The sequence below is a fragment of the Haemaphysalis longicornis genome, unplaced genomic scaffold (genome assembly GCF_048455015.1).
Source record: "Haemaphysalis longicornis isolate Haplotype H1 unplaced genomic scaffold, Haemaphysalis longicornis Haplotype H1 scaffold_7, whole genome shotgun sequence".
NCBI classification, from domain to species: domain Eukaryota; kingdom Metazoa; phylum Arthropoda; class Arachnida; order Ixodida; family Ixodidae; genus Haemaphysalis; species Haemaphysalis longicornis.
In genome coordinates, this window is record NW_027526422.1 from 121,250,045 (window position 1) to 121,267,487 (window position 17,443).

General features: G+C 53.0%; 1 protein-coding gene across 2 annotated transcripts in view; it reads left to right on the top strand.

Moving 5' to 3' along the window:
- Positions 1-17,443, top strand: part of Ssh (Protein phosphatase Slingshot) — a 307,781-nt gene that overhangs the window by 29,869 nt on the left and 260,469 nt on the right. Inside the window, exon 1 of one of the 2 annotated variants that reach the window (XM_077678869.1) lies at positions 1,441-2,491. The exons of the other annotated variant lie outside the window; for it this stretch is intronic. Within the exon in view, the coding sequence (XP_077534995.1) occupies positions 2,321-2,491 (171 nt within the window). The 5' untranslated portion in view covers positions 1,441-2,320. Of the gene's footprint in view, positions 1-1,440; positions 2,492-17,443 lie in introns of those variants that run through there. 2 annotated transcript variants of the gene reach the window in all.

A 17,443-nucleotide genomic window follows, 5' to 3' on the forward strand; every position in this document is an offset into this window, starting at 1 on the left:
ATTTCAGGACCCCTTTAAGCCAAAGACTGGGCTAAACAGTAGTGCTGAACCGTCGAGCCAGCATTCCGTGCTTATTGCAGCCAGTATAGCCACGCTACCGTTTTGTGCGTCGCATTGGTATACCGCGTTTTCTTTTTTAAATTCTAAGCAGCGTCCTCCATTACGGCTGCGGTAAAGTTCCGGAAAAAAAAAAAAAGAGAGTCCCTTTCTTTAGAGAAAGATGCCTAAAACGCGAAGCTTTCTCCCATAGAACCCGAGTCACAGCCAAACTCCAAAACCCGCTCCCCCAAAGTCCAAAATACAGACTGCCCAAATCCAAAGCCCACTTTGTTTGCTTCAGCCTAATTCCAAAGCCAGCGTCCACAAGTCCAAAGCCAAAGTCGATGATGAAATACATTCTTTAAGCAGGATTCCTGCTTAAAGAATGTATTTCATCATCATCATCATCATCACCATCATCGGTAACAGTGTGTGCTGCCAAACTATATTGGCGTATAACAGGTCCCTTAGGTATTCAAAGACATCCCATTGTTGTGTTATGTGGTGCACGATTAATGTACCTTTTGGGAAAGCCGTTGTGCACGGTTGGCTTTCCTGCAGTGTGTTTAAAGTTGGCTTTCCTGCAGTGATTTACTCGGACGTCAATGCCGTCAGTGAGGCATTGAAAGCCTCGCCTTCAAAAATAAAAAGAAACAGGCATTTTAAGGTGCGTGTGCTTGGAATTTTCAACCTGTTGTTCATTTTTAGCGTGTTCATGTGTGCTGCAGGACGAAGGCTCTAAGGTTGGATAAAAAAGGATGGGTAGCGGGTGGTCGCTTGAATCTAAAAGGAGTGCAATACTTTTGCGATCGGGGCAAAGGGCATGTCTTTCAGTGCTTTTTATTGCTGTTGTGGAAGCAAGGAAACAGTGCACATAGAACCAGCGCACTCAATCGCAGCGCACTCGAGCGCACTCAATCATATAAGAGGAATGGGGGGGGCTTGTCAGAGTAATCCACCCAAGCCGCATTCCCTAATCCCTTTTACGAGCACTGGAAGAGTGCTGACCAGCTCTCGTCCAAAGGGCCAGTCGCGACCACGGCATTATGGCTCAGCACGGTCCTTCCCGTCCTGAGGACAGGGAGCTCCCGCCGCGCGCAATCCCTGGGTGAAATTACTCCCTTTCCTCGCGACTTCTTCCGCGTGCTCCTGTGAGGTTGTTTTGCTCCGAGCACGTGGCGGCTTTTGCGCACCTGTCGGCAGTCGGCGCCACTTTGGGCCTCCCTTTCCGAGGGAGCAATCCGTGCAGTGGCGCCCCCTCACAGGATGCCGGCGAACCTCGAAGTCCCGTTTGACGTCCTCCTCCTCCCCGAGGAAGCCGCGCAGCCTCGCCAGGACGGAGGAGTACGAGGAGGAGAGAAACCTGTCGCGCTTCGGTCGTGGCGGCAGTGCCGTCGGCTCGACTTTGCGCGAGCGTCAGGACGGCTCCGCGCAGTGGAGCGCCTCCGTCCAGTTCGACGTGGTGCGTTGAACCGCGCTGCGCGAGTACGGAAGCGCGTGCGACCGAGGTCTGCTCTGGCGCTCGCGTCGCGATGTAAACACGGCAGCGTTGCCGCGCGCGCCTGACGTCCCTTCTTCTCAGACGTCAGCTGACCTGGCTGTTTGTTCATCGGTGCTGGATTGCCCTCTTCGACGGCTGCCTTCTGATACGGATGTCCTTGTGCACACTGCCGAGTCGACCGGACTTGCGTGTTTGGCCTGTGATCGCTTCTTGTGTCTCGGGAAACGCCGTTGCTGCTGACAGGCTGTCCCGTCTCCAGTCTCGAGGGTCTCCGTGCAACGCGTGGTCGGATTTCGATGCGCCGTGCTGTGCAGTGCCCTAACTGCGCTCGTTCCTTCTGTGAACGGCGATTGGTCCCCCCCCGTTTCTGATCAGTATCGACAGCGTGTCACTCTCGAGTGTGCCGTAACTCGCGAGCACGAAGCGACCTCGTAGAGCTGTTTCCGTCGGTGGTCTCGGAATAATAGTTCACTGGCTCTACCTTGACGACACACGCACCTCGGTCCATTGCTGGGAAAGTGCTGCCGGATATCCCCGTTCACGGGCGCTCCGTGATGCCCTGACTTGGAGTACGCCCGCATCACGCGAAGGAGAGGTTTGCGCTAGTCGTCGTCGTCGTCGTCCTCGAGGAGGCCCCCCGGGGTGTCAGTGGTGGCGGTGCGCGTAGCCGAGTCGTGGTCCTCGTGTGTGGTTGGCCCTCGCGGCTGGCGCGCCCCGGCGGGCCGCGGTGCATGCTGCGCCCTGGGCCGGGCCCGTGAGGCGCGCGCCGGCGGCGGCGGCATGGCCCCCATGCCTCCGCTGAGCGGCGGCGGCAGCGGTGGATCGGCTCCGCCGTCGCCCGCGGGAGCTGCGCCGACCCCGACCGCCTCTTCGCTGCTCCTCAGGGGCGTGCTGTCGTCCGCCTCGGGCCGCTTCTTCGCGTGGAACCCGATCAAGAGGGACGCCGCCTCGGTGAGTGCCGCCTTCCCTTCTCTCTCGGCCGCCGCCGTGTACGGCCTGTCTTGTCCACCGGCCGGAGACAACGGTATTGGTGGCCGTTCCTCGCGGCGGGTGTACTTTGGCAGCTTTGGCGGGGTCGGAGTCGTGGGAAGCTGTCGTGTCAGGGCGTCGATGTGGGCTGGTTGGTTACGGTTGTGAAACATTTGTTAGCGCACGAGGGAACAGGACGGAGGAAGAACACGGGACAAGCGATTGTCTGGTGTTATTCTTGCGTCCTGATCTCTCGTGCGCTAAGCAATGTTGCAGAGTCGTAGGAAGTTTTGAAACCAGGACCGCTTTGAAGCCTAAGGCATGTAGAATCTGCTTAGCTTCGTGGTAGACTCTGCCGTCAACCCCCTGTCTACCCCACATCGCGTGTTCCTGATGTGAGCTGCGTACGCATCGCTGCCCGGCCGAAAGCGCGCTGTGAACGGACGTGTGCTGTTGAAGGCGGCTCGTAAGCCTTTGGGCGTACTTTGGCTTCGCATTCGTCCTGAAAGCGCGCTTCGTTAGTCGGGAATGTGTTACTCAGCCGTGTAAATGCTTACGCGGCCTGGAGCGAAGACAACTTGTGTTCAGCGTGTTTGCCTGGGGAATGCGTTTAGCGGGCAGCCTGTCTAGCGCGGACCCATGAATTGGCCGCAGGTGTTTGGCTTTTAGGGGAGTCGAGGGGAATACCAAAAATACGTTGCCATTGCACGCAGCAGAATGGATTTTTTTTTCTTCCTCCGTAGCGTTCTGCTTTTGTTGCTGAACTTGAATGTATTGTTAAATAGAAGTGCTCCCACGTTTTGGTAGAGGAAGAGACAAAATGATTTAATTTAATGCCAAAATCAACCCTGCAAAGAAACACTAGATATTGGAGTTCCCGTCCTCACCTGCATACGGTGCCGTTATCACTCGTCCTCAAATTACTCCCCTGGCATTGTCTGGCCGCCTATCTATCGCGCTTCGAGATAGGCTCATCTTCTGACGTATCGATGATGGCTAAACATTCGCGCTGTCTGAGGCTTCTCTCCACGGTCTGCAAAAACTGAATTCCCGACAAAATCCACTCACTTCTGCTGAAGGGGCGCCCGCGTTAGCTAACCAGTGAACGGCTGCTTCTAAAGCCACCTGCTCTAACAATCGCGGGATTCGATTTGTCGGATTCACAAACGAAGAGTAGGACAAGGAAAGCAGAGAAAGAGAGTGTGTGTGTGTTTTACCATCCTTTTCCCCCATTTCATATGGAATTTGCGGGAAAGGTAACGCATGACGCACGCGCGAGCTGATACGCTGGACGTGGGCGTCGGGCATTTTGTGATTTTGTGAGTTATTAGCTGCAGTGCGCAATCAAGCAGCAACCCGAAGTGGACACCTTATTCTTTCCCTGCGCACGTTTCGTGCCGACGAGGGCCGTTCGGGGTGTTGGGTGTACCCCACACCCCGTGCAGGGAGGGCGCAGTATCACGTAGTCCAGCACCAAGTTATATTACTATGAAACGCTAGGAACGTGAAAAGGCCGTGAGTTGGAGCGAGCTCATTTCGCACCCACTAATGTCTTGCAGTTGGCGGCCTGCTGGCGTGCACGGGCACAAGTTCATCTGTCAGAACCAGATTTGTAGTTCTGGGGCCTTGTCTGCTGTGCCTCGAGTACTGGCGAAGGCTCGGAAATAAGTTATGCCGTCTCAAAACCGTGTGTCCTTTAGTTGCGTCCGTGCTAGAAAGGCGGCTTTCTTACATAATAGCTTTTAGGTAAAAAAAAAGCTGCACTCCTTTTGTTTTCCCGCGGGTAGTTTGTTTCTGCTGGCAGTTATTGCTTTGAATCGGTGGGTTGCAGAGAAAGGTAATTCAGAAGTTGTGTATTATCTAGAGAGGACAAATATTTTGAGAGATTAATTTGCGCGTCGGCGTGGATGACCGATTTGCGGTGTTAGAGAGAGAAATGGAGAACGTAATCGAGGGCGTTTCGGCGAACTGCTGACATTTACGTGGAAAACGACAACTGAGAAATATCGCCTGCTGCATGAATCATACGCCGTGGCAACCGACGCCTGCCGAGAATCCCGGATGGTCTTGGTAGTTGCCACCTCCTCCGGTCTGCCGGTTTCCGTCGATTTTTCGCTCCCCCCTTCCTCCATTACCCGCAGTCACGACGGAATGTGCGGCGGGAAAGAACAGCGAAATAGGTGGAAGAGAGAGTGGCGGGCGGAAATCGTCCGTTTGAAAGTGAAGGTGCTTCTGATGACGGCAGCGATGTGGTTGATATACTGCTCACGCACGGCTCGGGTCATCACGTCTCGCTGCCTCCCCCCTCGTCATGGTTCGGCTCGCCGATATCGCCCTCTTGTGCGCGCGAGCTCGGCACCGGACCGTGTATTCCTGCGGACGGCGGCTCCTCGAGTCGCATGCGATCGCTTTATTCGCTTTTGGTCGAGGGTGCTCGCCCCTACGTGACAGGGCGAGTTCGTATCGGTTGCACCGGCGCGGTGAGACCGACGTCTCCTCCGAACGTGTTCCCCCCGTCTCTCTAACGAGGGCTTGACGACGTGCCAATATGGGGCGAAGTAAAGATACGCACAGAGCGCTGCCGATGCGAGGCAATGACCGATTGCGAGACGTCTGCCTCGAGTTTGCATTACCGAGTTTCGGCGAGTGCGAACCTTATTGGAAAGCCGCGCTGCTGTCTCTCTCATGTCCATATCAGCGCCGAGAAGACTGGAAAGCCGCGCTGCTGTCTCTCTCATGTCCATATCAGCGCCGAGAAGAAGCGGATGTTTTGTTCGCGTGATCCTGTCGTATCCAGTATCGCTGTTGTCGTTCCTGCGGATTACATTGTCGGTATGAGTTGTACCTTCTTTTGTTGGGGGAGGGGAGGGTCCTTACTGCTCGAGCGCACTAGTGTCTACCGCCTTTTCTTCCGCGCGATCTGTCCGTCTCTTCCCGTTGACTTGTAACGCGTTCCGCGCATTTGGGATACATTGGCCAGTTGGCGTTTTGCCGATATTTTGACGGCGTAACTAGTATTGTGACGTCTTAGCTAGTTCACGTGGTGTATATCCAGTTCAAGGAGGCTGCACAGGGACTGTTTGGACGGTCAGCTGCATGCGGTCCATTTGGTTTGGTCCTCGTTTACACATTGGCCACCCTCCGCTCCCGATTAGAACATCGCGCATCACGCGTCCATACCCAGCTTTCTCGCTCAAAATTACAACCTCTCGGGAACCTAGAAAAACCACTTTAGGAAAATGATATTTGGTATAAAGCTAGAAGCCAACGTGAAGATTAAAACGCTAAAAGAACATTTCAGGTTTCTGAATATTTTTTTGTGTAATTCGCTGTCAAATCTAACTCCCCATGCATTTCTATGGGATAGTTCCGATGGCCAGAGGTCGGCGAACTCACTCATGAGTCCGCTCACTCAAACTCATTCGGACTCAAACTCACGCGTGAGTTTGAGTTTGAGTGAGCGCGAGGCTAGTGTGGCATGGTGAGTTTGAGCTTGAGTGAGTTTTAGCCGAGTGAGCCCGACTGAGTTTGAGTCCGATTGAGTTTGAGTACGCCTGAGACCTAGTGAATTCTGAGTCCATTTTGAGTTCTGAGTACATTTTGAGTTTGAGTGCATTTTGAGTACTGAGTACATTTTGAGTTTTGAGTCCCGAGTGAGTTCTGAGTTTTGCGCTCAATGTGAGTTTGAGCTTTAGTGAGCGCAGATGTGCTGTGCTCAGCATTGAGTCTGAGTTTGAGTGAGTGGTGATTCGAAAAAAAAAAAAATTGTGAGTGAGTTTTAGTGAGCCACGCCAACTTTGCCGAGGTATGCCGATGGCTCAGGAACCCAGTCGCGCAACGTGCGCGACTTGAAACTGTGCGCAAAGCAAGTACTCACCCCAAATATTAGCTGTGCAAAAGAACTTTTTATTTCGCTAAAAAATTGCAGAGTAATCACTGTTGAAAGGACTGCCATGAGCGGGAAAGCTGCACATGGTTGATCTCTGAGGCCGCGCACAGGTAAGCGAAAACGCCATGTGGGCCCCGTTTGCTGCCGCGACGTTTTCTGGGCGCAAAGCAGCTGCTTTCCGCGCGTGTCTGGTCAGTCTGCACGGGCCTGACCCGCGCATTGCGGTTACATCGGTTAAGGTAGTTGCACTGCGCTAGCGGGTTCTGTAGCGTCTCGGTGGGAGTGAACCCACAAAGGAGCAGCAACGCGGTGTTTCCGTGGCGGCAGTGTGGCAGGCGGAAGGCATCTCGAACACGCTGCTCTCCTTCCTGCTCTGCCGGATAATAAAAGAAGGCGGCAATGAAAGCTGCCCTGTGCGGCGCGTACTTGAAAGCCCGCCGGCGGGCCGCTTCAAACAGTGCCGGCCTTTTCTTCCGCGCCAGTCGCATTCGGGCTGCGCGCATTCAGCGCTGATGGGGGAAGGAGGAGCGAGAGAGGGGGGAGACTCGTTTGCCGACTCCTCTTCGCTTCGGAGAGGGGGGGGGGGGGGGGGGGGGGGGAGACACCTCCGTCTCTACGTAACAGGCATTGGGAGCCGGCTACTTCGGTGCAGCGTTCTTCCCGGAATGAACTGTGTTGCGCGGCGCGGCGGCGGGGGGGATGATGCGTTCCGGGTGATGTATCGCCCATAGAGCTGTCCCTTGCAACACCTATTCTTCGACACGCACGCACTCACATGCGTAACACTTTCAGACTTGTGATCAGAGCTGGTGGCTTCGGAAGAAACGAACGCGTAACAGGTAGCTCAGAGAAGTAAGTTCAGGCGGTAGTAACCTTACTTTGCGAGTCCACAATTTTCGTTCCTTAGTGGATGACCGAGGTGTGCGTTTCGGCGGCGTTGTTTTAGTTCAAGGCTTCATTTTCAGGTGTCGTCTCCTGTGGCACGGCAACTAAAAAAAAAGAGGTACTTCTCTGAGGTGCCTGTTTTGCTGAAAATTCACCGCTGGTTGGATGCTTCGTTGCTTTAGCCGGCCTGCTCTTCCGCGGATGCGAAGCGGGGGAAAAAATCTCTCCTCTGCGGAAAGCAAGCATAGAACTTATTCTGCAGTGTTGCTTGGAGAGAGGGAGAGAATTGCGCGAACTCTGGCCTGTTTTGGTCCGGTTGATCGATCCTCCATCGGCGGTAGTTTAGGGCCAGCTGATGAATGTTTGCTAGCAGCTATAACTTACTGAGCTTCAAAAGAACGTTCAAATTCCCTTGCTCGCTCCTGTGGAAGAGCGGTGCTGCGTCTTTCCCGCTGCGTGCAACTATTTCCAGGAGGAAGCGGGTGAAAAGGGGCGCATCTGTTCGGCCTCTCGCTCGCGTGTGTGTGCCGTTCTGGGAGCTCGGCCGGCACAAGGGGAGAAAGCTCCGTTTTGTGGCGGCCGTGATGAAGAGATTGGGCGACGAAGAGCGGCTGCCGACGCCACAAAAGGGGAAAAAAAGTGGCTGAGAAGAAAGAACGAGTGCAAATAGCGCTGCCCAAAGACAAGGCTGTGTCGACCTTGGGACGTGCACTGTGGCGGCCGCCGTTCGTGTTTTGGCCGTAACTGCCGGGACGTGGTCTTTTCTTTTCGACTTCTTCATTTTTTCTTCGGTGCTCTGTGAAGAAGTCTCTCTCGGCGCTTTCCAGCCACGTCTCATCAGCCTTGTTTCGCACTGCACAGCGCCGGTGCACTTTCCCGTCGTCAGCTGGACGTCTTGGCGCCTGTGGCGCGTCAGGAGCAATAATGGGAGGACGCGGAATGGTTCCGGAGGCAGCACGCCTGTGGGTTGGCGGCGACGTTACTTTAATGGGCTTTCGCTTCTCTCGCGGCCGCGTTTTTCTCACTTTTTTTTTTTTGCGGAAGGGGACATTTTTATTCGTCGTTTGGAAAGTAGCACGCCTCCTCTTTTTATATGGCAGGCGGATGAGTTTTGGAGAGTTTGGCAGCAATGTGCGGAAAGCTTCGTGTCTCTCTGGCAGCAGAACTCTCCCCCTCGCGGGAACGCAAATTTGTGCGCGCTGTGCTCTCTTGGTGACCTCCTACTCACTTCGCATATCCGTGCTTTGAAGTGCGGAAGTCTCACAGAGGGGCCAGTTTGCGTGGACCTGAGGCTTTAGCACTGTAGAGGTTACTTTGCGCCTGTTAAAAATAGGAAAAGAAAAGTATCTGTTGAAAATAGAGAGAACGAATTTAATGGGATCTCAGCCGAGCCGTTGCGCTTTACTTGCAAGCCAGATGAAAAAGAAAAGAAAAGCAAGAAATAAAAATTAAGAGGATGTCAGATGACGAGCAACAAAATTACGTCACAAACGCGACCATGTTCGTAGTGCCTGAAAAAAAAAAAAAAGCTGGAAGCATTTCTGCGCTATTGGGGACCTTGCAGTGGATGTGCGTGCTTCAGTTTCGCATGTGGGGTAAGACGATGATGATTCGGTGCACTGAGTGACGCAGGGAAGGCGCTTGCGATTCTGGTCCTCATCCGTCCCACCCGTGACGTCTTTAGAGGATGCAATCGAAGGACGCCATTTCCGCGCTACGCCATTGTAGCCACATTGCTCGTGGCTATTCATACGCACGCCTATTCCCTCGTTTCTCTTTGCGTTGGTATTAGTGCCGGAGCGGCTGTTACCGGCTCACCGCTTCTGATCTCACTCATAACCAATTCTGCGCATAGCCCTTTTTTTTTTGACCCCCCAACTTGTTTCCCGCACTCCTTTGACGTTGTTATGGCAAAGCACTAGCGATGGCATCGTTCATAGCTCCGTTCTTTTTTTTTTCCTCCTTCCGTGCTGTTTGGAATCTTGTCCGTCCGGTAGCCAAACCAGAACGAAGTTGCGGGCCGTTCTCGCAGCGACGTCGTCATGCCAGGCGGCGAATTATGTTGGCGGCGGCGCTTTTGCGGCACCCGGTATCCTTGTCCCGCATTTCGGCCCGTGTTCGCTGCTGCCCACCCCTGCTGCTCTCCTCCTAGGGGAGACCTCGGGAGGGCACAACAATGGAGCGGGCTTTGTACGAGCGCTTTGCCGCCGTGTTACTGCCGCCTGATCCCATTGTCGGCAGCCTGCTCCGGCCGGACTCGATTCGGCCCCAAGGTCGGCCGGTGCCGCCGACGTGCTGTCTTTGCTGCGTGAGAAGTATGTAGTAGCATGGGCGGGTTCACTTTTGCTGCTGCGGGCTGGCGACGGGAGCTCAGGGGCGGCGACTGTCCTCTCACGTTGGGAGGTTTGCATCCAACTCCGTGGAAGATAGGGGCGATTGCGGTAAAGCGTTCGTTTCGCAAACGAGATATGGCAGTGCTTGACGTGGTGATAGCGAACGGAATTGCTTAATTTGTACGCACAATCCGACCTCTGCAACGATATGGGCGAAGCTGCTTTACGGGGGGATGCTGTAAGTTTTTTTTTGCGAGTATTTTACACCTCACCTGTTGAGCGTCTCCGTCACAACCGACGCCAAGTAGGAGGGTAGGACGGCGTGGTGATTGGTCATTCACACCATTCCATCGGTCGCTTTCATCGATTGTACGTAAAGTGAGCTTTCACCCGCCGCGGTGGCTCAGTGGCTAAGGCGTTGCGCGCTGCTGAGCACGAGGTCGCGGGTTCGATTCCCGGCCGCGGCGGCCGCTTTTCTGATGGAGGCGAAAAGCAAAAACGCCCGTGTGTACGAGATTTCGGCGCACGTTAAAGATCCCCAGGTGGTCAAAATTAATCCGGAGCCCTCCACTACGGCGCGCCTCATCGCCTGTGTTGCGTCGGCGCGTTAAACCCTACAATCATCATCATAAAGTGAGCTTTCCGAAGCCTAGACAGGGATATATAAATGGAGGCAAGGCCGTACCCTACATGGAAACATTTTTTTTCTTCTTCAGAATAAGGAGCTGAGTGCTTCGAAAAACAGCGGCCGTGTGGAAATAAATTTGCCGGCAATAGTAGTGGAACAGAAGGAAATGCTCCGGGATTTGAACTGCCGATGCGCAAATCTGCGTATTGTTCTATTCCTGGCTTTCCGTCTCCTCATTTAGTCTCTTAGGCGACTCGCGTAGAAACGCTGCTGCTGTGTGGCCGGCCCTGCATTCGTCAGACGTGGCTAACGACGAGCTTCTTCCTCTTCGAATAGAGCTGCCGTTCGTGCGACATTTGACAGTGCAGACAAAGGTGAAAGATCAGCGCCCGCGCTCGAGCCTCTCATCACACGGAAGCCTGGTGACATTTAAGTCCCGTCTCGTTCGATGCGCGTTCGCCCAAGGAGCAGGTCCTGTGTGCTCGCCGCGGTGGTAATGGCCGCCAAAGAATCGCGTCTTCCTGTCGGGCCGTGTGGAAACCGGCAGTGTGTGTCGACAACTGACGTACAAAGTGGCTCGGCGCCGCTGCCGTTCTCTGCTGCTGCAGCAGGCGCGCGCACGCGCGTGCAAGCGCGGCGACCTCGACCGCGTTTTGGGCGCCGAGGACTACCCTGCATGCAGGCCGCGTCCTCGAGCGCAGGTGGCGGCCAGCGCAGCACGCCGGACATGCCCCCTCCTCCTCTGTGCAGCGCATTGTTTCTCCTCTTCTCCACCCTCCTCCTTGGTTGGGGATGATGATCCTCGCGTCGCTGTCCTTTGTCTTCCTCTGTCGCGCCTTTTGTCTCCCGCCGTGTCAGGACGCGCGCCTCGGTTCCCACGCGCGCTCCGTGGGGAAGCGGCTCTCTCGCCTAATGACTGCGCGTAATGAGGCTGCGAGCGAGTCGTCTCTTGAAGCCTGCCCGTCGTCATCGCTGGGGTGACGCGCGAGCCGTTATCGATTGTCTTATCTCCTTCAAGCGTTTCCCGAGGACCCCCTGAATAAAAGCAAATCCCGCGTATCGATGATATCGCCGTGACACTTGGAGCGAGGTAACTTTGGCTCAGTGATCGAGGGCTGTGCGCGCTCTCTCTCATAGATTAGAGATTTTGTTGATGACCAGGGCGATATCCAGCCTCAGGTGAGTATAAGAGCAGGAAGAGAAACTCTGAGAGCGTTGCAGGATCATTTCAGAAAGTGTAGCGGCCCCGTTCGTCGATTTATTTATTTGTTTTTATTTATTATTATTTTTTTGAGGGGGGGGGGGGGGGGGTATAACGTTACGGTATGCAGGCGGGGTCCGGACTCGGGGGAACATGTTTCGGGTAGAGTTTAGAGTTTTTAGTTTAGGTTAGCTTATTTTAGTCAGAAATATGCCTCAAAAGGAGCAAAGAATCGTTCGACTCGCCTGTAAAACTTGTGTTACTCATCTCTACAAATAAAACGTTGGTGCTTCAGGGGGAAAATTGCGCAATAGTATTCCTTCCCTCCCACACGCGTGGCAAGAGTGATAAACAGCGGGAAATTCGGGCAATGTTTTCAGTCTATGCCCCCTTTCTACATTTTGCACCGTAGCGTCAGGTTTAGGCACAGTGGCGAAAAACTGGTCCCACTACTGAGCCGAGCTCGTTTGAAACACCCGGGCCTGTTAGCCGGAATCGCAACGCGATAAGATGCCACCCGCGTCATCGCACTAGTCCTAACAGAGGCCCTGGCGCTCTCACGGTGCAATGACCTGGGCCAGAGAGATCCGACCGCGTCGTTTTCTGTCGGCGTGAGCCTCACGGCAAGGTTCTTTGGGTCGCAGTGGGAAAGCGGGTGCAGTTGTCGCGGCCCTCTTCCGGCGGCCAAGCGTGAGGCGTAACCGTGATCGATTAAATGATCGACGAGCGGGACGCGACACAACGTGTCTCCATAGCGCTTAGACGGGGGCCCGACCGTTCGACTCGCTGTGGCCCGAGGCGTGCATGGGCGGGAGACGTGTTTTCTGTGCGGTGCGAGCCCATTGATGCGTGTCGCTGTGCGGTGTGTGCGTATACGGCACTTGTTATTATACAGGTCGCATGGGGTGCCGCGTCTCGTCCACGCGTCGCAAATGTGAGAGGAAAACGGACGCCTGTAGCCAGAGAAGGCGGAAGCGACTTTTTTCGTGCAGCTACGTGCACAGTCACTATCGTCCAGTCACTATCGTCAGGATATGCGCTGACATATCCTGACTAGTGTCACTAAATATGGTGTCACTAGTGTCACTGACTAGTGTCACTAAACTAATCCTGACAAGATCGCGCAGTTTTACTTCTTGTATCTCCTGTGTGGAGTGTCGAACGCAGCTGTGCATTGCGATGTGTGTCATGTGGGAAAAAGCAATGCCTCAAATGCAGAACCAAATCACAAAGGTCTGCCCAATTCAGCGCCGTCACCCGATTACCTAAACATAAAAATGTAAAATTAAAAAAAAAAAAAAACAGCACAAGGTATGTATATAGTGGCCTGATGCGATTGGCTGAACAATGCACACAAAACCAACAAAAAATCTCTGGCCATCTCCACTACGGTGAATCCTGGGGAGGGGTGAAGCATGCAGTGTATAAGTGTATTCTTGGCGCGTTGGTGTTTTTGCCCACGGAGATGAAACCGTTGGGGGGTAGAGGTATACAGCTTTGCTGTAAAAGTCTCGTATCTTTGAAGCACGAAGCGTTCTAACGAGAGGCGTTGGGAAGCAGTTACAAGCAGTTATACTATTAACAATCAGCGTAAAAACATACTGTAGTATAACCCTGTTAGATATGCAGTAATTACGGATACAGCGTAATACCTGTTTGGAAAAGAAGGCCGGAATCTTTGCAATTGTACCGAAATGGTCGTACTGCTATCATAAAAAAAATAAAAAAACATGTATGCTTCTAATACGGGGGACAATCTTCGGCATATAACTACTGAAAATGGTTCTTCAGTTTTTTACAGACGTTCCTCAACAGGGATATTGCACACTTTCGCACCAACGAACATATTGTCACGAGAAGACGAAGACGGGGACAGTATGTCATACCGTCCCGACGATCTACGACGAAGAAGCCGTGCGCCCGGCGCGGGCAGCACGGGCTCCGTTATGGCCGCTTGTAAATAGTTCGTTTCATCATGTAAATATACGTCGCCTCACCGATATGTGGTTCGTGTCTCCTTTTCTTCCGCCACGTAACAATACAAGTACAAAAGTTAATATTAGCGTACAGGAAAAGGCCGTAATTCGACGCTGAATTCTCAGTGCCTCCTGTCAACACCATGCCCCCCCCCCCCCCCACGTAAAGAAAAGGGGTGGTCAAAGAGGGTACACGTACACACACACACACACACATACAATAGTATATATATATATATATATATATATATATATATATATATATATATATATATATATATATATATATATATATATATATATAGAGAGAGAGAGAGAGAGAGAGATACTAGTGTGTGTGTGTGTGTGCGTGTTTGTGAAAACAGGAATGTTGTCGTCTGATTCGGTCTGAACACCGTCCTGAGCGATTAAGTGACGCCGATCATTATATATTAGACTGCGGAGAGACTACATGTTGGGAAAAAAATTGTAATACAGCCCCTCATACTTTATCTTTCAGTTCAACGCCGTTTCTTACGTCATCCGACGCCGCGTATTGCGCATTAAACTTCCATAAGAATGTATTGTTTCAGAATCGTAACCCGGATAATCGTCGTAACCCCATATAAACAAAGCTTCAAAATTTTCTCTCAGTTACAATGAGAAGAGAAGTCGTTTCCTGCCGGCCTGCACGTTTAGTTTTTTTTTTTTTTTTTTTTCCTAACTGTCTGCGCGCGCAACGTAACTTACGCGTGACCTATAAACGTCCGGCAGTCGTGCGTCACGCTGCGCGCGGGTTAGCCATACGCACAGTCCGGCGCTGTTGGGAGGGAGCACGCCTCGGATGTCGAGGAGCTATAGGCCGGGTTCTCTTTGAATTCGTTTTCACGTGCACGAGGGCCAACCTTGCAGGAAGCTTCATCCATCATTTGTGGCGCAACTAACCGCGAAGGAGTTCTGACGTTTGCATTATCATCTCAGCGTGCAGCGGGTCGCGCCGCCGAGCCTGAACCGGTTGCACTGACGGTCCATCTCCCGCGGTTTCCTCGCCGCCGCCCCAGTTCGCCCTCACATTGCTGTTAGTATTGTTCGTTAGAGGCAGCTGTCAACCCGTTAATGGTTACGGAAGCAATCAATGGGTAGCAGAGTGTTGGCGCTCTGAAAACCTCGTCGTGTTCCTCCGACTCGCTGTTTCTAGCCTTTCGAAGGACCGTAGGATGTTATACTGTCTTATCTCATCGCTTTTAGTTTTGGTTCTCTTTCCCCCGTCTTATTTGTATTGTAGGGGTGGTACAGTTTTGGCCAAAATTTTCTAGGCCAAGCCGAAAGTGCGCTGGCCGCATACAAGTCGATGTACAAGCTTACGTCCCGAGCGACGCTGAAACGTTTTATGCCGGAAAGCTAGACAAAGCACCTTTCTTTCTTACTGTGATGAAATATTTGTGTCACATTTAAAGGTAAAGCCATTCTTTGAATTCTTTGGGGTCTAGGAGGCTTAGGACTGGCCTAGAAAATTTTGATAATGGGTGTACGCTCAGGCTGGTGGGTAGTTGTTACTTTTCTCTAGCACAACGACGATGTACGCTGCATAACTAAACTGCTCAAAAATCATTGCACGACGTATGTACAGTGACTTCCCCGTCATGACGAAACCTTGGGAACCTGACATTGACTTTGGTATAAGCGCTAATTCGTTAAAAGTGGATGTGATTTGCTTCCTTTACAGTGCAGTCCGCGCCACGGAACGGTTGTAATACAGCAACTTCGTTATAAAGAGGGCTTATCTGTAAGTCGTCCGATCGCGCGTCGCTTCGATGTCCGTGTTTAGTCTCGCGCTGTCATCAGTCAGGGAGGCTTTGGTTTTCCTTGCATTTGCTCTCACGAAACACTGTCCTAGTCTCGTCCTGTGTTCTGCTGAGAGTTCCGTTCTTCCCTTCGCACTCTCTTTCCCGACAAACAGCCGTTAAAGGGCCTCTGCAACACTATTCTCGACATTTCAAGGGCTTTTAGAACGCGGTCAATAAGCGCTACCAGGTCTCAGCATAGATGGCCACGGAATATTTCAGTCCATTGTTAGCGCCATACGAGCGTTAGATAACTTGCTGACTTGTTCAAAAGTTGTTTCTCTCTTTATATGAGTTTCTCAAAAGTCCGCACGTTGTTTGCGTGCTTGAGTGACGTTACTCAAACCATACATTGTGGTAACTGGCAGGCGAATTCATTTGAGTGGTATACCAGCAACCGCATTGGACAGTCGCTTTAAAGAAATCTCACGAAAGCAAAGCAGGGGTAGTGTCTGCGGCGGCTATCAAATCACGCAGTACCGCTGTGTGCTGGTGATAACTGTACCGTTCGAAGTGTGACCAGACAAAGGAAAGAGTGAAAGCGGCGCTGTTGCAGGGTTCGTGTGTATACACACACACACACACACGCACGCACGCACGCTGTTACGTTGCACCACCACCTCACTGTTTCCCCCTGACTCGCCTAAGCGTATGAGAAGAAGCGTGCGCTTCACTGTCACCATCCATTGTAGGCCTTGATTCATTTCCCGGATGAATGAGTATCGTGGCCCCGGTGCATCGGCCTGTTTTTGCGCGGGCTGTCGTGACGCGTTTCTCTTTCGTCGATGGTGCCTCCTGGCCCCGATTATTGCTGTATAGACACGCGGTCGTAACGCACAAAGTCCACATCGCGTGCGCGCAACTACCCAGCGGTGATCTGAGCGGCCCTGTGCGGGTGGCTGTCGGCAGCCGATTAATCTCTGGGCCGCCCTCGATTCTCCCAGACCCTTCCCGCGCTGCGGATGATCGCCGTAACGAAAGGGTGGCGACGTACGGCTGCAGTGCCGCTGTCCCGATACCCGCGCGCACTTAATCACGCGCCTCTCCGGTGGTTTCGTGACCCTTTCCAACGCGGGGCGTTCGCATGTTGATGGCGGCGGCGTACGCTAACGGTTAACGCCCCCCGATCGCGTGGAGCGTTTCCTCCCCGCATCCGCAGGCGAGCGCCGAATGTCGGCCGGCGTTGTCGCTGAAAACGTGCGCGGCAGGTTTATCTAATGACGCGAATCGTGGAACGACGGCCCTCGATGACCGATGGGTGTGCGTATACACCTCGGCCGACTTCACTGAGCGGCGGCCGGAAGCCAGGTTCAAGCGTTTCCGCGCGCTTTTCCTGTCAGCAATGAAGCGTAAGCGGGTATTAAAGCGGCGTATCTATGATTGCGACTAAAAGGGATCGGCCTGTTACAATTTTGTTGCGCCAGACATCAAAAGGGGTCCTGAGAGGCGTTTTGAGCACGTTAAACGAACAAGCGCAGTCGTTAGGCTATAGGGCGGTCAACGTCACCTGTGCCATTAAGTATAACTTAATTGTTCAAAAGATGTTCGCGTCGGGTCAAGTCCTACTATAACTTGTTTACGTGCAGCGGAAAGCTCACAATTCCTTTGCAAAGTTTGTCGCCGCTTTCCCACCCTTTCCTGCGTGTTTTTGGACAGCGCCATTTAAGCGCATGTTCGTCATCGATTCACCCCATGTGCGTCACGAAGCAGCTGCTCCTGCTAATGAACGGCGTTTTTCTCGCACTTGCGGCGAAGTGAAGCGTCGACGGATTGTGGCGGCGGCACCTTTGGTTAACTAGCGCTTCCTGCAGCACGCTGACATGCCATCGTGTTCGTCTATATTGACCCAATACATGGGCGCAGCTGTCAGCGGCCTTCTTCGGAAGGCCGCTCATCGCGACTTATAAAGCGGTCCGAACCGGCGCGTTTCGTGCACGGTTGCTCTGCCGCTTTCAAATGTCTTTTTGGCATGCCACTCTGGTACGCTCTCTATTGTTGACGCTGAGTTACGTGGGCTCTGATCCGTGTGCGCCTTACACCATCAGCTGCACGCATACACTCTTCCAGGTCATGTTTGCCTATTTGTCATGACCGACCTCTTCGTCCTTGTTCCTTTCTTACGATTCCTTACGGGGCGGCCGGCTGCGTGGATACTTTGCAGGAGAAAAATGACAGAAAATGGTGGCGAGCAAAAGCGCA